Consider the following 26,938-nt stretch of genomic DNA (forward strand, 5'->3'; position numbering starts at 1 on the left):
CTCAAAATAAGGCAAGTACAAGGTGTTTTGAATTTAAGCTGTATACATACACAATCACATTTCTCTCACCTCCATTCTGGCAAACAATACAGGAGTATTTGCTGTCACATCATGACCCTTTTTACCCCTTTGGCCATGAGCCTACTTCATAGCCACTAATACCAACAACAGCTTTAGTGTTACTTGCATCTGTTCTTTAATGTTATATTTCATGTATGTTGTTGGATTCATTGTCTTTTGTTGTCATACGTTTGTGGGAGAGGTTCCAATAGGAGTTGTATACACATGACAATAAATTTGAACTTGAATTTGCTTTTGGGCTGTGAATGACATATAAAAGTTTAAGTTAATATTATTATTTCTGCATTTTTTGGTTTCAACTTACAAAAAATGAGCAGATTCAAATGAATATGAGTTAAAATTCCTTTAAAGTTCTTTTAAGGGCAGCCAATAAACATCACATCTTTTGGTACACAAAGCCTAGAAGGGTAGTGTGGCAAAATGAACAACTTCATGATTTGTGAGAATGGGCATCATGTGAATGCATGTACCCTATCCTTTGAGAAACAGCACAGCACTCATCATCAATGTAAAAAGCCCCCTTTTCAAATAGTTACCACACCATGAAAAGATTTATTTTATTAAAGAAGTATCTGGATAACTTTTCGGTTCACGTATCCATCATCAAATATGCTTAATCTAGTTCAGCATTGTAAGAGCCAGTCTATCCAGGCAGCATTGGGATAGGAAGTGGCCATAAATGGGGTGCCAGCTCATTCCAAGCCACATTGACACACACACACACACACCTTTTTCACACGTACAGGACTAATTTAAATTCACGGACTAGCCTAACACTTACGTATGTGGAATATGAAAGGGAAAACTGACCTGTTTGGAGAATAACCTTCCAATCATGGGGAGACCTACAATGACTGGGCTGGGAGTTAATCTCATGTCTTGGGAGCTGTGAAGTAGCAATATTAATCATTGTGGCCTTCGGTGAGTCACATTAGGGTATTCAAATATAGAACTGTGCGTTCCCATCCTCAGACCTTTATGAAGATGAATTGTGTTGTGTGATCTGTAATATTTGTATTTTTTCTTTGTATGTTTTTAAATTGGTCTTAAATATCTCATAAGGTAGTAAGGGAGTATTAAAATATTGGTAATTTGGTATGAATATGGTGTAGAGAAGTATGTAAGGAGTATTTAAAGTGTGTTTATAAACAATAAATAAGTAAACAAACAAATTATTTGGTGTAAACTAATCAAGAGGAAATGTATTAATCCATTACCTAAGTATTAGAGATTTGTATACAGATATTTATATGTATAGATTACTTACAGATTGTTACTGTACCAGTCATGAAAGAGGTTCCATGTGTACCATTTTGTTTAAACTCATCTCTGGTGTGGATTGTGAAGATATTAAACATTACCTTCTACAGTGAGATGTATCATTTATAGAGTAAAAATGGTAATGTTATTCCCATGTACTTTTTAATGGAAATCTTGTCTAAAAATAATAATCCCATTGTTGGTTTTCCTCAGCTCATGTAATTGTGCCGTCACCTGGAGAGGTAATTGCTACCCCAGTTACCCAAGTCCCAGTAATTACAGATGGGATGCCAGAAGTGCTAGAGGTTCACCATGTTCAAGAAACACACATGAAACCAGCGGCTCACCAGTTAGAGCTACCAAAGAAGAAAAAAGGTAGGTTTGATTTTTTTTATTTACATATATACAGTATTTACATGTACTGTGTATATGAAATGCAGTATATTGTAAGTATAAAATTCCAAGGACATTTTTGTGTTGACTGCACTGTAGGTACATTGGTTTCTACAGGAGATTCAAAGTGATTTATGTTGCTGCATCTCCAGCCTGGTCATAAGATTTCTTGAATCCTGCATCCTGAAAATTTGCATGTTAAGTTAATATAGGTGACTGTAGATGTGCTTAGTATAAGTATGCTTATTAATGGATTTCCTAGACATTCTTGTATGCAGGCTTCATGCAGCTATGCACTAGTCCATTACAGGAGACACTCTATCTATTTATCTATCTATCTATCAGCTGTAATAGGTTATTGCATATAAGCTATAACTGATGTGTTGCATTAATACCAAAGCAGGGTGACAAGTTACACAAAAAAAATTTTGGCTAAATTAAAAAGAAATATATATATATATATATATATGTGTATATGAAAATGTTCAAAAAACAAAATGGATAATTTTATTTTTTGTTATTCTGTAAAGAAATAAATGAAGGTAGTTACCAAAGACTAACACTCTTTTCTTTAAAGCTGTCAAATTCTTTGATTAGTGTATCAGCCATTTCTAAACATTTCTGAAATGTAATGATGAATCAAGTCAATGTTTGTATGTATGTAGTTTTGTATGTTCTTCTTTTACAGTCAGAAAGCAAAAGCCGCCTAGACCAGAGTCACCTAATACTCCTCATATCAATGTGAAAAGGAAAAGTAAAGATGGAAAAGGTAGGTACAAAATGAGTGACTAAAGACTAAAACTCTGTTCATCACAATATTATATCCTGTGTGGGATCAATCCATCCAACAGTTTTGGTATTTCAGGTTAGGATGTGGATATCTGGAATCTAACCTGGTAAGAAAGGGTACTGAAATATAGGTGAAAATTAGACATTGGGTAGTTCTCATCAGCAAACTCTCTTGTTTGTGTTATTGTTTTAAATGTTAAAGGCTTGCATCTGCAACTTTTTTTTCCATTTAAAGATAGCAATCAAATGGAACCACAATTTAAACACAAATATAATGCTAGAAAAGGTCACTGTTTTCTAACTTACTGTACTTCACTTAACGGTTCCATTTCAAACTAAAAGTTTCCCCAGCCACCCACCAGGAAATCATCAAAGATCAAGCAGCTCTTCACGGCGCAGTGCAGATTTGCAGGCTGCAAAGAGAGTGTTGAATAAACTAACAGTAAGCATATTATAAGTTTGTAACTTACACTTACATTTACACATCATTATAATACATAACATGAGTACTAAATCAATACTCTGGGGTTGAGTTGTGTACATACTGTACAGTAGTCATTGACTGTATGGAGTTTGCATGTTCCCACCATGCCTGTGTGGGTTTTCCTTTAAGTACTTAGTTTTCCTCCTACATTCCTGAAGTAATTCATTTTAAGTGAATTGGTAACTCCATGTTGGCCATGCTAATACAACTTAAAGCAACTGTCTTAATGTTTAGAATGATTATGTTAATTTCTTTTTGTCACAGACATCACCTTGGCCAGAAGACATTGCAAATCTACGTAAATAGTTTTTTTAGCATTTCACAATCAGAAAAAATAAGTTACATCTTGAATTCCAAAGTCATTTCGCTAAAAAAAAGTAAAATTTCTATTTTGACTTAATACCATTTTTTCATAAGTACTATAAAACATGTCCAGTATATACCTGTCTTTATAAAGGTACCTGTTTATCTTAAAACAAGTAAAGATTTACTACTCTAATGTTATGAGTTTTTTTTTTCTTGCTGAGCAAAGCTAATGAGGAGACCTTTGATCATATCTAAGTGTTGATATTTAGGTTGACAGTAATTTTACACCTACTTTCTCATATGATGCTCCTCACCATACATGCATTATTTAGATATTTTATCTCTCAGTTCATTTGTTAATTTCCCAGCCCAGTCACTGTTTGTGTGTAGTTTGTACATTCTTTCCAAAAGCTCTTGACTTTATATTGTAGGTCATGCTTTAAACAAGTGTGGGTGTGTATTCCTCATTTTATAGCAGGCAGGCAGGCAGACAGGATGGCATATTGACTGATGCACAGGACTGAAAATCATGAGGTTACTGCTTTATTCCCCACCCCTAACTAACAGTGTGATCATCTGCAAGCTATTTAACTTTCATGTGCTCCAGTTATTAAAAAATATATATATATATATATATAATATTTCCATATCATTATGGAAAAAGCATCCCACTTCCTAGACATCTTCATTAAAAGAGGCAAAGACACCAATTTGATTACGAGTGTTTATCGTAAGGAATGTTATGCAGGCAAAATATTACATTTTTCTTGCAGTCATCCCTCATTGCATAAATGGAGTTGTGTTAAGACATTGTTCAGAAGGATTTACACCCACTGTAATACAAAGGAAACAAAAAAGAATGAAAGACATTATCTGTTCACATCAAACAGCTACCCCTAGACATTTATCAAACAGTGCCTACACAGGAGACTCCCCAGACCTCAGCAAACAATTGACTCCAACTCCCATTCCACCTGGCACAGAATTCCTTATCACCGCACTGTATCTGAAAGTACAGCATGCATCCTCTCCAGCTCAGGCATCAAAATCTGCATACACTTTGTGGAAAGTCCATTTTTAATACCAAAAAAAAGACATTTGCAGCAGAGACACAGAATGCAGTATACAGTATACTATGCAGTGCATGCCCAGCTGTATGCATAGGACAAACATCTAAAACACTAGCAACACATATACAAGAACATTGCAGTGCTGTCAGAAATAAGGACCCACAGTCTCAGATAATACCAATTCAACTGGGCTCATGTCTAACTGGGACACAGTGCAAGTAAAATACAAGACTAATACTAAAAGAGAGCTGGCTGAATCGTGGCTGTCAAACGAAAATGCCATTAACAGATACTTGGACATGAATCCAGCATATGCAGGCTTAAAAAGAAGAACCTCCAAATAATAAAAAAGACTATCTGACCAACACCCTTCGAACTCCACCTTATTAATCCATCCCCCCTTACACCCTACTATTTGCTATATATATATATATATATATATAAAATAGATCTGTATTTGTAAAGTGCTTTGATCATGGAAAATGTTCTGTAAATAGAAATAAAATGATGGTGAGGATAATGAACAAAATATTTTTTTGAGTTTTCAACCAGCATTATTATTATACCCAGGACCTCATAATTATTATTATTACTACTATAGTCAACATTATCATTCATCCATTTTATAACCCACATATCCAGATTAGTTTGTGGGAACCTAATTATTATTACTTTAATAATTTTAAATGTATATATTCATTATTATTATTATAATAATTATTATCATTATTATTTCTGACCAGTTTAATCCAGATCAGGGTTGAGGGAGAGCTGAGCCTGTCACAGCTAGTATAGGGAGCCGGACCATTGCAGTGTGAACACACACTTACTCGGCTAATTTAGCATCACCAATTCACCTAATGTGCATATCTTTGGATGGTAGGAGAAAACTGGAGCACCCAAAGGAAACCTTTTACAGACATGGGGAGAACATGCAAGCTCCATGCAGGGAGGACCCAGAACAAGAACCCTGATCTTCTTATTGTGAGGCAGCAGTGCTACCACTACAGTGTTAATGATTCCTTTACACATGCTTCTGCTGGAAATGTTTATGGCTCTCCAGGGCCATGGTTTGGAATCTAGAATGGTAGATGCACAATGAACCAAAACCAAAATTTTGTAGTATAAAGTGAAATGACATCTTACATTATTCAGTTTTCTGAAAGTAAGAACACAAAAAGACACCAACCAACACAAAGCAGTTTCTATGGATTGGTTAATCTGATTTTTGGCAAATATTAAGTTAAAATTCCTCCTTTACAGCCACAGGTATCATACCTAGTCGTGTTAAAATAGGAACCATTTTGTCAGGAGTAACCAAAAAAAAAAAATCACTAAAAATAATTGTTAGGAATAGTCCAACTCAGATATTGCTAGGACTGGCTTCAGCTATCCACAGCTCTAAATTTTGATTAACCAGGTATTAATAAGTGGATGGTTGGCAGGATACATATAAATGTTGATAAATTGATTTGATTCATATTGTTTAAAATTAGCATTAATTTTGGAGTGTATGTAATTTTTAAAACCAGTTTACTTATCTGTTCCAAACTATGATAGCAGTTCCACTGCTGTCCAGTAGGGGACACTAAAAGGCCAGGTTATTTATTTATTTATTTTTATACATATATATATATATATATATATATATATATATATATATATATATATATATGTATGTATATTGGAAAAGACAAAATAAAACCATGATTACTACAATTTTAATTCAGGCATGTTGACGTCAACTAAACTCACAGTTTCCAAGAAACTAAGTAAAGCTCCAGAATTGTTTCAATTACAAAAAGAATGCAGTGGTGCAACATAAGCTTTATTTATTTTTTGTTCTCATTTATTATGGTTCTAATGTTTTTTAGGTAATACATTATACCTCTGGGAATTTTTAATCGCCTTGCTCCAGGACAAATCAACATGCCCAAGATATATTAAATGGACCCAGAAAGAGAAGGGAATCTTTAAACTGGTTGACTCTAAAGCTGTTTCACGTCTCTGGGGAAAGCATAAAAACAAACCTGACATGAATTATGAGACAATGGGAAGAGCTCTGAGGTAAGACACAAGTTACACTTTCTCATTATGAGGAAGTATTTGAAAGCACAGTACTACATATTTGAAAATGGCAATGTACAGTGCATATCATCTGAATATAACATGTGAAGAGTTTCAATATGTATTAATACGTATGTGGTTGTTAAACATTCATGTTTTGATGGTGTATTGTTGAAATACACAGCAAAAGATAAGTTAAGTTTTTACTATTTCTGTATATGTAATTTAATGAAATCAAGAGTGAGAGTATAACCCGACTGCTGGAAAATGGGAATCTTTTTTAGGCATACTGCCTGAAGGTGCTGCTGAATGTGGGTGATCAGAATAACAGGGTAAAGCATTAAAATATTAAAAAAAATAAATTAAAACATTTCACCTAAAGTATTACCTCAGTATACATTTAGCTGTGTGTGGGTAACTCCAGTGGCTGGATACTTCAAGCAAAATTATGTTAATCGCATTTTGTTCAAAACACTTGCACCAGTTTCCAGCTATAATGCTATAAATCGTATGTCATTTACATACATGAAAACAAAGATTAGGTAAACATAAGCAATTTTCTGTCTGATTAATATAAAATCATTATTATCACTATTATTGTTATAAGTGAGGTAAAACTCATTGTTAACAGAGAAGAGAAAAACAAAAACTCCAGTCAAGAGAATTACTCTGTAAATCTCTGGGGGTCCATAGTTGGATATAACAGCCACAGTCAAAAGTCAGACAAACTTACAATTCTGGCGACCTTGGTCAACTGGCCGCTATCCCTTTCTGGGCATTCTAAATTACAAAGGTATATTCTAGGAAGACTAGTAAGAAGATGAAATCTTTGCATCCTCTGCTACCTTAATGTCCAAAGGCAGAATAGTAACTTGACAATACTGCAGCAGCAGCAACAAGTGTGACAGCAGGATCAGGGGATATCAAACAAAATAGAAGAAAGTCAAAATGATTGTCACACTTGTATTTTATTTAAATAACTAGAACCAGAGTTGTAATATAAACAGCTAATCATCAGCAGTTATCAAGGTACTGTATGTTAGAGACTAAACTCACAAGTCTTCAGCCTGGATTGAAATGCTGAGACTGATGAGCCATTGCTTATATAAGCAGGCTGCTCCTTCCTTAGCTCCTTGAGATTGTAATGTACCCTATGGTTTATATGTAATGATATGATCAATATAAACCCTTAATAGTAGTCAGTAGCATTGTCATGTGTACAGCTACCATAAAATTGTTTTCTTGCATGTCAAATGTAAGAAGTCAGCTCTAAATTTTGCAGAACCCTAAGAACAGGAGTTATGTGACAGTACTGTTCCAGCTCAGGTAATGGCTCTTACACTAGCAGTTTGAATTATAAATTATTTGTATATATCTATGAAGTATGACTTATTTTCTCCAGACCAAAGCAAATTCAGAAATAAAAATGTGGTCTTTATTCAAATATTAACGTTTTCATATAGCTTACACATTGACTCTTTTTTTTGTTTCTAATTCTCATTTAACAGCATGAAAGTTTGATTTAATAAACATGTTACCTGTCCCACTGTGATTGCCAATAGGCCCGTGATCAGTTACGAATCTTATCCTATCTTGTTTCCAGTTGTTTGTCTGTGATTGCCAGTTTGTGTGGGGTTATGCACATGTTTAATGGATGATGAAAATAAAAAAATGTCTTTCCAACACGAGAAACAGCTTGATTTTATACAACAAATCTGGATTTTTTAAATTCCTATTGTTGCTTTCTGTTAAGTGGTGAGATGTCTTGAGAGGAAATGCAAAAATTCCCAAGTTATAGTAAAACAATAAGAATTAAATATATGTTCTTCCTGTGTAGACCTGGGTTTTCTTGCAGGTACTTGGGCCTTTCTCATATATCATAAAGATGTTCATCCTTGGTTGATTTGCAATGCAAAACTGGCCCAGTGTGACTGTAGATGTGTCTGCCTGTAAATGGGCCCTGTGATATACTAATGTCGCATCTAGGGTTACTGCCTGCCTTGTGCTTGATGCTAACTCTGCATTGGATAAGGCAGGGTCTACGAATGTTATGTTGTCTTAATGAAAAAACTTATATACATAATGATCTATATCTATACAGTATATAATTAAAAAAGAAAAAGAGGATCATGTAGACCATGAAATGGTTTTCCAAACAGAATTGGGAAAAAAAAAATTCTGATATTCATTTTTGCTTTTCTATTACAGAGTCACAATAAACTGTTATCTTGGCAACGTGAGGAACTAGGCAGGAGCAAATTCTGCACGAGGTGCCAGTCTGAAAGGGCATACTCATGCACACATCCACGTTCACACTCCGCCCCATCTGGCCAGTTTAGAGTTGTCCTTTAACAACCAAATTCTCCAGACAAGACTTGAGGCCACCTTGTAAACTAAGCCCATATCCATGGAGGTGTGCCTTGCATTGTGTCGCCATTCCAACCAAAAGCTTTATTGTAATAGTATGCAAATAAAAATAGTATGCTTTTATGGATCTGATTCATTTTTATGAGTTGTGAACCATGATGAAGTTTAAACATGTATGTTTACATTGATTAATAATTATTTTCTTTTTTATATAATATTTAACAGTTTTAAAGTTATACAGGTATCCTTTCCTGGGTCTCTGCCTTTTGCCTGATCCTGCTGTCTGGATAATTTTTAGCTCCTTGCAACCCTGCAGTGAACAAAGTAAAGCAGCAGAAAATACCTTTAATTTTACAACAAAATCACATGTGCTAGAATATAGGATGATTAAAGTGGCTGGATACTTCAAGCAAAATGTCTTCATTGTACATTATTATGTAGTATGTTTTATTTGTGCAGAAACATATTTCAGTAATCAATAATTATTTCATAAAGTATTTACATATATAATGTATAGCACTTTTCACCAAGGACATGTCAACATGATTTACAAAACACCAAACAAAGGTAGACAGTAAAGCGATGATTTATTATGAAATGGTAGGCACATCTGTCTGAAAAGGCAGAAAAGACAGTCCTGTATGTATTGGTGATTTTATAGTGAAAGGCTGGCACAGGTTTGTACTTAGGTGTCTGCTTTTACTTCTAAGACACATAATGAGTTAATAAAAATTAATATACAGTTCAATAACCGTAAATGTAAGCCAATTTTATTTACCCATAATAGTTTGTAAAAATCTTTCCTATTAATAGTTGCTGTGTAACACAGAGTTCATAGTATTTTAAATACTGGCTGTGAAATAAATCCTCTGAGACTAAAATTAAACCAGAGGTAAGGTCTTGTGTGCTACTTGGCTGCTTGTGAATAGCAAATTAGCTGCATTGGATTACTGATGAAAGGCAGAGACGGTGATGCGTTTGTGTTTTTAGACAGAAAGATGTCATAAACATTGTATTAGAAATAATTATTTTGCAGTGTCCTGGAGATCTATAGAGCCTTCTTATAGGGCTTCTCATGCTATTTAGATGATGACTGCGACTGACACATCACAATTCCAAGGCTATGTAGTCTGTCTCATTCATTTTTATATGACTGTCTAATGCTTCTAGATAGTCTCATAAATAATGTAAATTATACTACAGAACTTTTGCAAAAAACTTTTCACACTATGTGTTCTATAAGGAAGTTAAAAATACCTGCTCCTTGTGAATGAGATTCAAACTGAGAAAAGTCTTTTTCTTATTTGAGTGTTCACCAATTTTAGCTGACTGTATATATAACTAGCCACAGCACCTCTCAAAGACAGATAATAGAATAATTAAAAAAAAATTGCTATCTCTTGTCCTAAGTGTGCCTTCAGCACCCTTTTCTCTGTATTTGCGTGTGTGAACATCTCCACTAGCTCCAAAAGGTTAGAAATCACTGAGGCATTGTTTGATTTTTTGGGTGGCTATCTCCTACCAACCACCTCTGGATATACACCATACGAGATGGACTTCACGTGCTTGCTTCAGTTTTTTTTCCTGGAAATGACAACAAAGGACATAGGACTATTTGTAAATGAAGTACAATGAACTACTGTATATAACTGCCTATTTAATTGTTGGTCTATATACAGTAATTGTGAATATACAGTAATTGTTGCCGTGTTCAGAATTGTTGGTGTTTTGCTTTAATATTGGTATTACACTCATCGTCTATATTTGGTATCATTGTAATGGCATTTGGGAGCAGATGTTTTTTGTCAAGAAGTGGAGGTTATTGTGGTTGTTCCCAGCACATTGCCTACTTAAAGTTTATTTTATTTTTATAAGAGACAGAGTTTTATAGGGGAACCTTGTATATGTTCTTGTAATGCTTTTTAATTCACTTTACACTTTGTTTTCAGGTATTATTACCAGCGGGGCATTTTAGCCAAAGTGGAAGGACAGCGATTGGTGTATCAATTTAAAGAAATGCCCAAAGACCTAGTATACATCGATGATGAAGAGCCATCATCTGTGGAGAGTTGTGAGATAAATGTGGAGCACAACAACCCTGGTACAGCGCTTGCCTCAAAGACTTCACTCAGCAGCAAAAATACAGCCACAAAGCAAAGGGGAAGGTGCATAACGACAGAAGCAGCAACCTTGGTAACAGAGCAGTCAGCCCCGACTGATGGAGCTCTGAATGCTGCCTTGAACAATATAGGAGGCAAATCTGTCAAGACTTTGGAGCTTATACAGCAGCACCATTTACCTGTAGTCTCTGCAGAAATGCTAAGAACTTTGCAGACCCTTCAGTCACTGCAGGCTGGGCAGCATGGCTCTGTGTTTAGGACAATGCAGATTCTGGAAAACCTTCAGAATACACAGGAGCTTGGAAATGATTCTTCTCAAGGGACAGCGTTAATTACCATGCCAGGCGAGTCATTTGAGTAAGTGGTTTCATTCAAATATGAAATACAGTGAGGAAAAAGATTGTATAGTACATATAATGGTTTAGGACGAAGTGCCATAGTGGCCAAATGGTGTATGCACTACAGCCGCTTAAGTGTGCTTGATTAACGCATTGATTTGAAAATTGTGCATATTTAGGGATTTTCTCTTCATTTTATGCGGTCCTTCTCTGAATTAACAATTAATAACCAGTGTCAGATTTGTTTTGCTGTCTTAACCTGTTTACACAACACTGAACCTGTTCTTCTTTTTAAATAAATTAGAAAATGTGTGCATGGCATAACATTCACGTATGTTCTGGGACTTAGTTAACAGTTTTGAATGATGGAGCATTTTTAATGTTCGTTTGTTTATTTACTTAAAGACAGGACTATCACATTTTTATTTGCCAAATATTTTTGTAACAATGTGTCATATTCAAAAAACAACAGTAATGATTGGAAATAGTTACAAGTATTAGTAGAGAACATAAAATGCATTTTTTATTAGAATATTACAATATCATGTATTAAAAAAAAATTAGTTTAAATAGGCTTAAGGTGGCTGAAATAGATTTCTTCAAATACTGATGTACTGATGTGGAGCGTGCATGGCCAGATTTAGTCCTTTTTTCTTAACTATAAAAGTTTTTAACAAAGTACCTCATGTTGGAGTGTGGGTGTTAAAATTGAGATGGTTTCAGTTGATACTGGTATAATGTGCTTGTATATACTTTTCAGAGTGAAACCATTTTTATAAAATATAACAAATTTACCAATTGTACAAACACACATGCCTACTATGTTGAAATTCTTGTTAACACTTTGCTTCCCAAATGAATTCATTAGCAGATTTTCATCTCTCCGGCTTGAACCATTTAAAAAGCAGCTCCTTACTCACACTGCCAACAACCAATAGCTAATTCCTGTCCTCCCTCTTTGTTTTAAGTTACCAGCTCTAAGCATACAAACATTGTTAAACCCGCTTAAACCAGTGCATACTAGTGGAGAGCTAGAGCCATCATGGACTCACCAATCAGGCTGAAGCACACATTTTGGTTATTATTCTTAAAGAGACAGGTTCACTTAATAGATGCAGTTTACATGCAAGTCAGTACAAAAAGACACTGCTGTTATGGCACTAGTAGCCTAACAGAAAATCACATTTTCCATTGCCATGTGCATGCGCAGATTCTCATATGTTTTGGTGACATTTTATATTTTAATGTCTTTGCAAGTTTTCCACTAATCATTGGCATGCCAGAAAAATGGTTTTCTTGAAATCTAACTGCTAGAAAAATCTATTTTGGTGTACAGGATCAAATGGGTCATTGCCCAATATTAAGCCAATTGGAGAGTTAATGTCTATGTTATTAAAGTTTGGCCACATGGGGGACTGAATTTGTGATCGAAGGTTAGGCTGTGGTCCCTCATGTCCATTTATTGGCTTAACTGGATTTGAGAGGGTTATATTACATTAAGGCAACATTAATAGTACAGTCTTCACCCCTTCTGCTGTAGCACTTAAACACCCCAGCATTTCTTTTTTTTTAATTTATGAGTAAAGGGTCACAACTGGGATGTGTTTAAATGTTGTTTTTTTTCATAAATATCGTTACAATTAAAATTTAGAATTCAAGTTTATGTATAAGGTTTTTATTTTGTTCGTCTCTAATACTCAGTACTAGCAAACACTTAGCAAGGTACCATCCTTCTAAGCTAGCATATTAGCATTAACTTCATAGATAATTTATCTTAAGGAGGTTTCATGAATTAGCCCATCTCCTTTTTTTATCAAATTCAACTGAATTAACATCAGTAAAATATAAGCTCCATTTTTTAAATTTTTTGCTACATCTACCTTACTTCAATAGTTTAATGCATTGTTAGAGCATAATGATAGTATGTTTACCAATATAAAAAAAACAAGACGTGTTATCTAAAATCAAGGTAAGGACAGAAGATGATACAGGGCCTAAGTCTACACAGAGTCAGATTCCAACTATGATGTTTATTACACCCACTTTTCCTTTTAATTCCTACGTTGTACTTCAGCTGTCCTCAATTTAGCATGGACATAGCCATAAATATATCACTGTTGGCTGCTGGCTACAGTGAATAATGACTATAAATAAGCAGTGGCTCAAGCTTACACACACTAAAAAGTGACATCATCCTTACCACCACAAATTTTACAAATTTAAAAACAAACGCCAGATCATGACAAAAGATTTGTTTTAAGGAATAATAATTTATACACTGTATACTTCATAAATCAGGCTAAAGAGCTTCAACAAGCTTACCTTTATTTTCAGATAGCTGTGCTGTTTTTGCCCACTTTGCAGAAGATCTCGTGACTGTGGCCTACTAGAGTCTAGCATAATTTGTTAATATCAAGATAACCAAGAACCTTCACCAAAATGCCTGGTACCTGAGTCGCTAGTAATCGGTAGTGTTGCTCAGCAAAATTCGCCAAAGCATCTTTCACTCCAAAGATGCTTAGCTTTCTTCTTGAGGTCTTGGTGCCTGAAAACTTGGCAGCATATTTTCTTGAAAGAGTTGCTGGAACATCTTACATGGTGTTGAACCTCCTCCTTTGATCATTGCCGTTTGGGATAGTTGGGTAGTGAGAAATAGAAAGTGATGAACAACTTCCAAGGTTTGTTCAAAGATGGTGATGACTAATAATGAGCAAACCCCACTGAATTTGCGTCACTTGAAGTTCACAAAATTGCAAAAATGTTCTGGAACTTCACCACACTCAATCAACGGGGAAGGAGAAACTGAACTCATTTTTAGTGGATTGTAATGGTGAAAGGGTCTGTTGATTGTCTAAGACAGCTAGAGAACCATCTGCCAACTATGCTGTACTGATAATTGCAGGCAAAAAAAGTGACTGGAGCTATGAGGCAGTAGTGCTAACCACTGTGCCACCAGGCCGCCTTGAGGATAAAATTAATAGAATTAAATATCAGAACAGTACATTTTTTGCAGACAGGAAGAATGAGTCCACTGAGGTCTGCCCCAACCCCCTGACCCCCTATGCCATCCACATTGGCTGCTACAGCTCTGTGGTGTCACATTGACCTTGCAAAGCATCATGGGACACCGGGGGAAAAAAGATTGGCCGAGCCAATAGCAAGGCATATTTCCTAAAAAATATTCACCAGACAAGGTACTACCATTAACTGACTTTTAGAAAATGGGCTGTGCAGAGCCCCTCACACACACCCAACTTGACCAGTTTAGAACATCCAGTTAGGCTGTCATGAGAAAGAAAACTTGTCAAATACCGGGAAGAAGAAGAAGAATGAGGAGGAGGAGGAGGAGTGTAAAAACCACACAGCCAATGTCTAGACACAGGACTCAAATCCAGAGTGCTAGATCTGTGAGAAGTCTTATGTATTCCTTTATTTTACAAACCAAAGGCTTCTTGGGTATTTTTGTCTTAAGCCCTTTTTGGCCCAGTAATAAAAGCAGAGTCTAGAAGTAAAAGGGGATTTTTTAGAATATAGCTCTATACTTTTATGTCCAGTGCTCTGACTGGGTATATTTCATTTGCTTCTCAGCATTTACAAACTTACTATATTTAAGGAAATGTTTAGCACATAAAAAAGTCAAAACGTAGCTGATTAACAAGGTTCACTTCAGTCAGACAGAATCAATCTGAATGTCTGTTACTTTTTAGGTGCTGTCTCTGCAGTGTATTTAGACCATTATTTACTTTTTCTTTTTTTCCATATTTTTAATTGGACTGTTTCGTCTTTATTTAAACAGAATGAAAAGCGCTTCCCAGATCCCCGTGGTTGTGACACCAGGTGGGCAACAACTTCATACGGTTACCCTGCAGGCACTCCCTGTCAGCTCGGTCATATCAAGCAGCGAAGCGTCTCCAACTGTTGTTTCATCACCAAAGATCTTCTTGAGCACCATCACGCCTCCTCAGCCTTTGACCTTAGTAAAGGAAAACATCGGACTGTCATCTCCCATCGGGGAGCTGCCCACCTCTCCCTTGTTGCAGAAGCTTTCTCCAAGCCCACAGCCCATCCTTCAGGCGTGTTACAACGGAAGTGTGCCAGAGGCTGCAGCCTCAGCCACACCAGTGGTGACCTTTGCAGCTGGGGGTCAGCAGCTTGTGTCTCATCCTCCTGGCACTGTGATAGCTTCCGTCATTAAGGCACCCGAGTCCAAGCAGACAGTTTTACACGCACAGGTGTTACAAAGTAAGGAAAGCGAAAGCCCACAGCATCCGCAGTACAGCGTGCTGGTGTTCAACGAAGTGTGTGCTCAGTCGGAGGAGGAGGACAGTTAGGAGAGAGCCACTCACTGTTGTGAGTAGAAGAGGAAGAAGAAGACAAAGAAACTGGTGCAAAATATGGCACTGATTCAAGCTGGAAAAACTGGACATTTTTTTTTACTTTTTAAATATCATACCTGGGGGGTTTGCCACTGCTAAAAAAGAAAACAAGAGGCCGCTTCTTATTTTTGTATGCGTTTTTTAAGTAGATCTTCCTTTGAGTTAGTATTCCAAAAGGGAATTTTAACCTTCTATTTTGTTATGCACTTAAATTATGTTGGTTTGGCGTGTTATTTTAATCATGTAAATCAATTATTCTTTTACTTTAGCTATTGGCTTAATTCAGATAACCTTGACTTTATCAAATTTTTCTGTAATTATTTAGCTATCTGAATGAAAATAAACAAATCTATATATTTCAAAATGTATATGTAATATAAGAGGCTTAGTTTTGGAATCTCAATTTTTTGCACTCATCTCTAACATGTTGCCTTTACAAGAATATATTCTGAGGTGCTACAATGCAGAGGCGCAGCTGTTAATTTGCCATTTTATTGTTATCAGCTAGAGAGTAACTTGAAAAACTAATTTTGTTTTTTTTTTTGATTGCTTTTGTAAATACTGTACATTACAAAAGAGCAGAATCGTAAAAATGCAGAAAATGCTTTTTAAAATAATTTTGAGTTTAATTTTTATATCAGTGTTAAAGTTCTTGTAGTGAAATTTTTAAACAGCTTATATCAAGAGTGAATTTGTATTTATAGAAATAAATTTTTTAAAAATATTGATTTCCCGTTTCACTTTCTTAATATCCATGAACCAAAAAAAGACAAGACTCTTTATCAGTAATGTAGATGTTACTTACTCTTTGAGGGTTTCAATTATTGGATAAACTGAAGATTTGTACGTTGCTTCCCGTCTTGTGACCCTCGCGCCTTGTTGCTTTGAGGCCAGTCTAGCCCAATCCTATCTTTCTCGAGGACATCGAGGCTTGTGGTAGAAATTTAACATCTTATTAAAGAAAGGAACATCCTCTAACACAGGAGTGCCCAATACGTCGATCACGATTGACTGGGAGATCGGAAAGGTAGTGCAGGTAGATCGCGTTGCATTCACATTTTTTTTTAAATGTTAGTCTATCATATATCCTCCCTATGGCATTTGCCACTTGATAGACATACAGGGCAGCCAGTCTTTGACATCTCTTTTCTTCTAACACACTGGTCATCCCGCACGCATGATCAAACGCATGAGCTACTGCAAAACTCCGACTATCTAAGTGATCTAGTTAGCCTTCCAATTTATATTAACTAAAGAAGGGATTTAAAAAAAAAATGTTGGTTATGGGCTGGATGTGGAATTGGAACAGGATTTTTTTTTTTCTCACAATGTCACAATCGAAGTGCGTTTGTCTGATCTGTCAATCTATCATTGCTATTCCAAAGAAGGACAATGTGGAAAGGCACTTTTGAACTGTTCATAAATACTATGAAACTGACTTCCTTCCGAAAAGCGATCTGAGAAAGAGAAAGGAGAGGGAACTAAAATCGCAGTTAATCAGACAGCCGTCATTTTTCACTTGGCTGGATTCAAAAGCAAAGGCAGACACACCGAAGCATCGTTCTGGGTGAGTCACTCGATCATTAAGCATAAGAAGTCCTTCCAAGAAGAGAAATTCCTGCTGAGATTTGGAGACCCTCCTTGACTGCATTATTCGGCTCTACTTATTTATGCGAGTCAGCCTTTTCCCACATGAAGATTATTAAAATCCATAAATGTATTGAATTGTTATTGTGCCATAAAGGTTATTCAGTTATGTAAGGTACGACCACATATATTTTATGTATAAAGTATACTCAGTGTATGTATATACAGTATACATATATATATACAGTGCATCCGGAAAGAATTCACAGCGCATCACTTTTTCCACATTTTGTTATGTTACAGCCTTATTCCAAAATGGATTAAATTCATTTTTTTCCTCAGAATTCTACACACAACACCCCATAATGACAACGTGAAAAAAGTTTACTTGAGATTTTTGCAAATTTATTCAAAATAAAAAAATTGAGAAATCACATGTACATAAGTATTCACAGCCTTTGCCATGAAGCTCAAAATTGAGCTCAGGTGCAACCTGTTTCCCCTGATCATCTTTGAGATGTTTCTGCAGCTTAATTGGAATCCACCTGTGGTAAATTCAGTTGATTGGATATGATTTGGAAAGGCACACACCTGTCTATATAAGGTCCCACAGTTGACAGTTCATGTCAGAGCACAAACCAAGCCTTAAGTCAAAGGAATTGTCTGTAGACCTCAGAGACAGGATTATCTCGAGGCACAAATCTGGGGAAGGTTACAGAAAAAACTCTGCTGCTTTGAAGGTCCCAATGAGCACAGTGGCCTCCATCATCTGTATGTGGAAGAAGTTCGAAACCACCTGGACTCTTCCTAGAGCTGGCCGACCATCTAAACTGAGCGATCGGGGGAGAAGGGCCTTAGTCAGGGAGGTGACCAAGAACCCGATGGTCACTCTGTCAGAGCTCCAGAGGTCCTCTGTGGAGAGAGGAGAACCTTCCAGAAGGACAACCATCTCTGCAGCAATCCACCAATTAGGCCTGTATGGTAGAGTGGCCAGACGGAAGCCACTCCTTAGTAAAAGGCACATGGCAGCCCGCCTGGAGTTTGCCAAAAGGCACCTGAAGGACTCTCAGACCATGAGAAACAAAATTCTCTGGTCTGATGAGAGAAAGATTGAACTCTTTGATTTGAATGCCAGGTGTCATGTTTGGAGGAAACCAGGCACCGCTTATCACCAGGCCAATACCATCCCTACAGTGAAGCAAGGTGGTGGCAGCATCATGCTGTGGGGATGTTTTTCAGGGGTAAGGAACTGGGAGACTAGTCAGGATAAAGGGAAAGATGACTGCAGCAATGTACAGAGACATCCTGGATGAAAACCTGCTCCAGAGTGCTCTTGACCTCAGACTGGGGTGACGGTTCATCTTTCAGCAGGACAGCGACCCTAAGCACACAACCAAGATATCAAAGTAGTGGCTTCAGGACAACTCTGTGAATGTCCTTGAGTGGCCCAGCCAGAGCACAGACTTGAAACCGATTGAACATCTCTGGAGAGATCTTAAAATGGCTGTGCACCGACGCTTCCCATCCAACCTGATGGAGCTTGAGAGTTGCTGCAAAAAGAAATGGGTGAAACTGGCCAAGGATAGGTGTGCCAAGCTTGTGGCATCATATTCAAAAAGACTTGAGGCTGTAATTACTGCCAAAGGTGCATCGACAAAGTATTGAGCAAAGGCTGTGAATACTTATGTACATGTGATTTCTCAGTTTTTTTATTTTTAATAAATTTGCAAAACCCTCAAGTAAACTTTTTTCACATTGTCATTATGGGGTGTTGTGTGAAGAATTCTGAGGAAAAAAATGAATTTAATCCATTTTGGAATAAGGCTGTAACATAACAAAATATGGAAAAAGTGATGCGTTGTGAATACTTTCCGGATGCACTGTATATATATACAGTATATATATATAATTTTTAATGTAGGTAAGTCATTTCGACCTGGTCATTTTAAAAGTAGCTCGCAAGCCGAAAAAGTGTGGGCACCCCTGCTCTAACAGGACAAAGCAGTTATCAGGCAGGAGAAAAGCTGTTCATCGTATCTTTTAAACAGCGCGGACAGAATGATCAGAGAAACAAAGAATATAGAGGTTCATTTTATAAACATACAATGTCAATCAATGCATACATTTTACTCTGATTGGTTAGTTGGTTTACACCCAAATGATTTATATAAAATAAAAGTCTGTTATATTCTGGTTCTTCTTATACCTTTATTGGTGGAGTGGTGGCTCTGAGGCTAGGGATTTGCAATCAGAAGGTTACCGGTTCGAATCCCGTAACTTCGTTGGGCTCTTGAGAAAGGCGCTTAACCTGCAATTGCTCTGTCCTGGGTATGACGTTAATCTGCATCCAGCCCTGCGTGTAGGCCCTCCAACCTACAGGGAAAAACCAGGGGGCTGGTGGCAGAATTGGCATGCCAGCCACTATGAAAAAACCTCACACTGTTCCATTCCAACTGAACTACTGTAGTGTGGTGCTGAGGTGTCACCCATTGCATGGCTGCACTCGGGCCCTAATCTGGGATACACAGTTGGTTTGTCATGTGGTGGGTGTATCGGCACATACTTTTAACCTCTCTTATACCTTTGAGTTGAGCCACCACCTTTGAACTTTTTGTCCATTCTGGTTGTTTTACAGGACATCTGCTCATTTCTTAGTCATCTTTCAGTACATTTTGTTGTTTATTTGTAAATTAAAGGCATTGCTATACAGTGTATCCGGAAAGTATTCACAGCATACGGCAAGATAGTTCTCAGCGCATCACTTTTTCCACATTTTGTTATGTTACAGCCTTATTCCAAAATGGATTAAATTCATTTTTTTCCTCAGAATTCTACACACAACACCTCATAATGACAACGTGAAAAAAGTTAATCTTTATCTTCATTTGCTTAAACTGAAAAGGTTCAGCTCCTGCAATCTCTCCTCATAATTCATACCTCTTAGTCATGAAATCAAACTAATTGCTCTCCTCTGAACTGTCTCTGGCTCTGCTATGTTTTTTATTTGTAATATGCAGGCCAAAGTTGCACACAGTACTCCGGATGAGGCCTCACTAGTGTATTATATCTTCATCCATTATCCAACCCCCTATATCCTAATTACAGGGTTATGGGGGTCTCCTGGAGCCAATCCCAGCCAACACAGGGCACAAGGCAGGAAACAAACCCTGGGCAGGGCACCAGCCCACCACAGGGCATGCACGCACACACTAGGGACAATTTAGAATCGCCAGTGCACCTAACCTGCATGTCTTTGGACTGTGGGAAGAAACCAGAGCAGCCATAGCTTAAACATTACTCCCCTTGACTAGTACTTCACACTTTGTGATATACAGTATAACCTAACATTGTATTAGTCTTCTTAATCGCTCCTTTACATTGTTTTGATGAAGGGATTAATTGATGGCCACTGTGAGCATAAACTGAACTAAGTGGGATTGAATAAGGATGGATGAACTTAAAAATAGGGGCCAAATGGGCTTCCTAGACATGCCGTTGGGTTGACTAACAATTCAATATCTTAATCTTTAAATCCAATGAATGGTTTGTTTAATGAGCAGGAGACCTGGGTTCAGTTCCAAGCCCTTGTCCTCTATGTGGAGTCTCTTCCACTGTTTTTGTGGGTTTTCTCCTACCTCCCAACACTGCTTGCATGAAAGTGCCCTGTGGTGGATTGGCTGGCTGTCCTCTCAGAAGTTCAGCCTTGTTGTATGGCCTCCACTGCTAGCTTGGCCTCTGGCTCAGTGACACTGCAAGGGAAAGAACAGAATCAGTTAACAGATAGATACAAATGGATATTCATGTTTACCAGGTAAGCAGCCTTTTAGGCTAAGGCTGCTTTTGTATGACTCGAGACTCTGTCCCCATGGCTGTTAGTTATTCTCTAATATCTCTAACATGTTTGTATTAAGGTACCTGGTAACACTGGCCACATATGAATGAGCGCCCTCAAATGTACTTGTGCCCTCTCCAGAGTTATTATCTGAATCTTAAACAATTTGTTCTTTGTGGTTAAACATCTCTAATGAGTCCAATGAGCATATTCAAACAATTCCCAGAGATAAACTCAAAATTTAAATGCTCAGTATTATTCATTATGCATAGTAGAGCCTGGTGCTACTGAAAGCTTTAAACCCTTCCTATCTATCTACATCTGCACTTGGAGGGGTGCTCCCATTACCCGTGTGGGCTTTTCTTTTTATATACGCAAACAATTGGCAGCACAAATGGAAGTGATTCAGAAAGCTGATAAAATGCTGTGGGAGGCATGAAGGCCAGAAGAACTGTTTTAAAAATGATGACAAAAAAATAAACAGTGTTATGTATTTATTCTGGAAATACATTTATTTAATACACAGTACAGAAAAAAAACGAGCATATAGCTGGAGAGGTAAGATGAATCTTCAGATTTGAGTAAACTAGTCCTATAGCTGACAGTCTTGACTGACTCTCTTTCTGCATCAAAATGCTTTACTACTATAGAAGAAGTCAAGTCTGACTGACCCCCATCTTATTTGCTGTGTTTCATTATTAACATAACACGTGCTGTCAGCCCACAACCCCAATAGCTTTTAAAAAATCAGGTCCCTTCAATGGGTGCAGTCTGTGAGCTACTGATTCCATCCAATTATTTCATTGAAGAGAGCTTTGAGCAGCCTCGATTCATACGTGACTGTATTTCTTCCTGAGTGTAAGTGCCCCTCCTGCAGTGGTGGTTCAATTAAGGCTGGCACATGCTTTCCATGAACTACAAGGGGAAACAAAAAAAGATGATTTGGTCAATCACTCAACAGTTGTCATTTTAAACTGTGCCATTTTGTGTGGATTTATTGTCAGAAACTATAGCAAGCACAAAGTTTCTTTAACTGAGTTTGTTGCTTTTGTATTGCAAACTCACCAGCATTGTTGACTCATTATGGTTATGGAGGTGGGCAGGTGAAGGCTTACATAGATCATCTTCGATACAAGTACATTTGTTATAGTTAGTCAACATTCTCACATCCTGTGTATTTAAACTGTCAAATTATTTTTTGCAGTAGCAGCCTTTATTATTATTCGGTTTTTAAACATCTTTTATTCTTCCTTTACTCTAATGCCAGCGGAAGCCAGTTATTCTGCCTCCTCATTTACTGTCATGGTTTCTTCTCATTAAAAAAATCCATTTACTACTCTTTGGTGCTTTCTTTACTAACAGCCAATTTTGTAAATATGTTCCTTCCACACTGGATGAACGGATAACTCCTATCCTTACTCCATTTTGAGTTGATTTTCTGCAAATGACAAGACAGATTGAGGAATGTATGTACACTTCAGGAGTTGACCATGAGAGGAGGATAGTGGAATTCAGCATGTAGTCTTCCACTTGACCAATCAACCGTCTGACAGGCGAAAAGAAACCATTTAATGGTGAATAAACCTGAGCAAAGTAGTGTGAGCACTAGCTTTCTTAATGAAGACAACATAAATATGATGATTTTTTTTCCCATTCTTACAATGTTGGCTCAAATCTTTGCACCACTTGTACTTCCTGGCTTTCAGACAAGCTGATGTCAAGTCAAGTCAAGCCGAGTTTATTGTCATGTGTACAAGAACCAACACTGCAACTAAGACTACTGTATACTATAATCGTTTTGTGGTTGGTGAGAAAACTTCTTAACAAGAGATTAAAAGAAAAATGGCAACTGTAAGCCCCAGCAAAACCTTCAACACTCCTACTGACATAAACATAAGACACTCCGCTTAATCATAACATAATCCTTGCTTACAATAGTTTGCTTCACCTCACCCACCCTGCAACATCATGTTGATAAACTGTTATTATTTTTGTGTATTACCTGGAACATGCTAATAATTTATATTAATGTGTTTTTATATCTTTATCCTTATTTTGAATGTGTTAGTTTTCATGGGTGCAGTCATTTTAGAGCTTTTGATTATTAAAACATTAGGTGTTGCTAGGTATGTGATGTGCATACTTCATGATGCATAATATCATGATGGTCATGCTTTAAAACTGGGCTGCACCCAATGCGTAACAAATTGCTACTGTTTATATAATGTGTCATAGTGGGCTATGAAGTGGGTCGCAGAATATTGTCATTTCGACGATTGCACTTGATGAGAGAGACTTGTGCTGCAGCAAAATTAAGTTTGGTTCAAATTCTGCTTTTGCTTGGTTTAGATCTAGTTTACTGCTGACTCTTGTACTCAAGCTTAAAGATTATATTGACGTTCACGCACAACTTATTTATTCTTCTTCTGCTTTATCTGAAAAGGCCTACCTGATCCCTTTTACTCTTTCAAACTGAAAACTGTCCTAGATGACTTGCTTCTAGTTCTCTTCAAACATGACATATGGAGACTGGAAATAGGCACCTGCCTGTGAAAACTAGCACCTGTGAGCAAAGACACCATGGACTGCCACTAACAAAATTAATATAAGAATTACGGAACAAACCAAAAACTGTAAGGTACAACTGCACACTAAAATACTCTGTACAAGCAAACAAATAATCATTCACACTACACTTGTGGAAGCCCTGACAGCTCACCTTAGTATGAACAGAGAATTCCTATTTATTAAGTGCTAAGTAAATATGTCTATGCATGTGAGAGCTTATGTGAGATGAGGAAGCAAATGCTAACTGTGACCTTACAGTCTACCAAACATTTGCAAGAATGACACTACTAACTAAACACTGGGAAAAATAAAAGGTATTAATGAGGAGAAAAATGAAAGAAAAAAATGCTCAGATAACTATTAAAACAGACACTGGTAAGGGAAGTGAAATGTGAGCATGTGTCCTTATACTTGTACCTTATTCTATAGTCTCGCTTCCTCCTTTAGTGGTTTAAACCACCTGTTACACATGGTCTACCTCCTTTTTTTGTTGATGCCAAACAAGACAATGTCATTTCCAGACAATAGTGTACCACAAATGCCTAGACAAGAGACACGTTGCTTCATTGTATATGTTCCAAGCTAGCATTTTATAAATTCTAGAAGGAGATGAGGGATATGCCAGAGAAGGGTAGAGGTATTGAACTTGATTACTGCTTCTGGGAAAGTCTTCTCCCTTGACAGGTTATTGGAGCATGTGACTGAGCTCCCCAAAGTGTACAAGACTCTGGTTTCTTGTTCAAGTAACACATAAGGCAAGGCTTTTATCTTTTCTTACATATATTTGAATGTAATGCATGTTGGCATTGTGAAACTATTAATTCATGAAGCTGAGGAAAATAAGTCTTCCCAAGAGTTTTAAAAATGGAACCACCAGGTTTATTTTAAAGTTAGCTGGAAATTTTCACTCAGCTGTCCAATGAGGCTGTTCATTCCATGTTGTAAGCAAGTAATTTATAATTTCATTATTTAGAGGAATGCTTACCTTAATATGACTAGCTTCAACCTCAGCCATCCACACCCATGGGGAGAAGTGATATTTTGCTATATACAGTAACATCTTTTTATTAATGTACCAAAGATTACTATGATACCTGAGAAAACCTTGAAAGTGTTTTTGTACAAAACAGAACTAGTTTACTCTGACAAACTGGGAGCTGTTCTGTGCTTATAGTTGGGTTTATTAAGAAAACAGATGTTATATGCTACTAGACAGTATGGTGCTCAAAGGCATTAGGCAAGTATATACATATTATCACAATTCAAAACAGAGCAGTTGCACCTTCTACAAATATTTAAAATAAGACGTTTTGTGAGATTGCAACTGTTGTTTTAAGATTACTTCCTCTAAGTTCAAGGAAATTACATTCAAATCTGTCTAATATTTATTTGTGTGGACTTTTGTGCCAGTTACTCAAGTTTTTCTCTTGAGTCCAAAACCATGTTTGCTATGTTAACTGACAACTCCACATTTGTGTAATGTGGGTATAGCTGTACATTTGTCTAGTGTGCATTTGTTAAAAGATGATAATAAGAACAAGATGTGGTTAGGCAAAGCAAGAGCCGTGACATCAAAAGAAACTGTTTCTACCATGAATAAAAGGACAAAATAATACTCAAGAGTCAAAGTCAAAGTGAAGTTGAAACCAAAACCAAATCCTACCACTAGGGCCTACCTAAAAAATAAACCAATTACCACTAAAGATTTCTTGAGTTTTTTTTCTATGACCTAGGGGATGTTTTATCCACAAGGGGATAATGTGCAGTGCAAATGCTGCCATATTTAAAGAGCAACTTCTGTTACTTCATCTGTACGACAGTTGAGGTCAAAAATGGCATCATTTAACTATTTGAGGGCTGAATATTTTTTCCAAAAAACATAGTTTCTGAAAAGCAATGGTTTCACACAGAAATAAACATAAAATGTCTGCTGCTACTTGCTGTGGTGGCCAGTTTGCCAAGAATGTGTGACAGTCACAGTCGCAGTACATTGCAACCTGGTTTCTACCTCTTATCATTCATTGTTAAGCAGCAGTCCTCCTTGGCAAACATTGTCAGTACCACGATTAGCTGGAGACCAATCAGCTGAAGCTGAAACCTCGCATTCGTTTTCGATCACTTGTATCAAAATCGGAGTTTGACAAGTCATAGTCCAGTTCAGAGATAATAGGCAAAACGTTATCCACTGAGTATTTTGCTTTACGTATTTGCTTTGGTCTCTCACCAGATGTCAGTGCCATTTTTGCCGAAGGTGTTGCTTCCTTGCTACTCACGTGAGCACAGAAAATCTCAGTCAAACCAATGAAGCTAACTTTCTTTCTAGTAACGAGAGTCCAAATAAAACACAACCGCTGGTTTTATCACAGTTTACAGCTGATTACCATCATTAACTCCTCCTTTTGACAAAAGACAACATCGCCCCTGAAAGTGTTAAATAAACAAAACTATAATAACCTTAAAATTTCAAGATAACATGTGAAATTACAAATGGGTTCTTAATGTGTTAAACCTCCAAAATATACAAAACGAACATGTATAAAGTTGATTTACACAACAGGATTAGTTTCATGAACAGGGATAACTCATGTCTTGTGAGGTATACAGCCAGGATAAGCTCTAGCCTGACCTGGAAATGAAATAAAAATTGGACTGATGATTTGTCTCTTTGTGAGATACAGTACAAGTTCATGTCACAAAAGACACTTTTCTTTTCAGATGTCTTATATCTAGAAATTGCAATCATTTTAATGTGGTTAAAAAGCATATGCAGCTAGTAGGGGGGCATCTTAAATCACAAATCCCAGACACATCTACACGATATACAAGTCCAAAGTTTAACAGACTTTCTTTTAACTTACAGTACAAAAATATCTTTCCAGGCTTCTAAAAACATAATGAATAAAGAAAAACAAATATCCTTATCCTCTTTTAATCATCCATAGGCAAGTGTTGTTCTCCATCCCCTTCTCTCCAACTTGCCTGGGTGAGGTGGAATGGCTTCATTTATGCCAGACCTGGGACTACTTCTGAGAGCACAACATTGCACCCAAGAAGCACTTTTAGTCAGACCTCACCTCAGTAAAATAGGGGAGTCCTCTACTGGTGGTGCCTTCTGGTGGCATCTAGGGACTCCAACATGGCTGCCCTCATGATTTCCATGCAGTCCTGCAGCCATAGCAGAGTGACACTGTCATCTTGTGCACTGGGGGAACACTTGGTCTCAAGAGGCAGTCTCCTTTTTCCCATCTTCTTACAGATGCATGCCAGGGGATCACCTTCAGGGCTTAACAAAAGTAACAC

At 37.0% G+C, this 26,938-nt stretch overlaps 2 protein-coding genes across 5 annotated transcripts in view; one reads left to right on the plus strand and one right to left on the minus strand.

The window, feature by feature from the left end:
* Positions 1-15,681, plus strand: part of LOC120523727 (ETS-related transcription factor Elf-1-like) — a 72,515-nt gene extending 56,834 nt beyond the window's left edge. For all 4 annotated transcript variants that reach the window (XM_039745296.1, XM_039745297.1, XM_039745298.1 and 1 more), the window contains 5 exons: positions 1,555-1,716; positions 2,423-2,503; positions 6,258-6,450; positions 10,767-11,294; positions 15,072-15,681. In XM_039745296.1, coding sequence (XP_039601230.1) covers positions 1,555-1,716; positions 2,423-2,503; positions 6,258-6,450; positions 10,767-11,294; positions 15,072-15,606 — 1,499 coding nt within the window. In that variant the 3' untranslated portion in view covers positions 15,607-15,681. The remainder of the gene's footprint in view (positions 1-1,554; positions 1,717-2,422; positions 2,504-6,257; positions 6,451-10,766; positions 11,295-15,071) is intronic.
* Positions 15,682-21,657: 5,976 nt separating this feature from the next.
* The window catches only part of LOC120524658 (tetratricopeptide repeat protein 30A-like), a 63,223-nt gene continuing 57,942 nt past the window's right edge, over positions 21,658-26,938 (minus strand). The window contains exon 19 of the mRNA XM_039746481.1: positions 21,658-21,985. Within this exon, the coding sequence (XP_039602415.1) occupies positions 21,849-21,985 (137 nt within the window). The 3' untranslated portion in view covers positions 21,658-21,848. The remainder of the gene's footprint in view (positions 21,986-26,938) is intronic.

This window comes from Polypterus senegalus, chromosome 2 (assembly GCF_016835505.1).
Source record: "Polypterus senegalus isolate Bchr_013 chromosome 2, ASM1683550v1, whole genome shotgun sequence".
In the NCBI taxonomy this organism is placed as follows: domain Eukaryota; kingdom Metazoa; phylum Chordata; class Cladistia; order Polypteriformes; family Polypteridae; genus Polypterus; species Polypterus senegalus.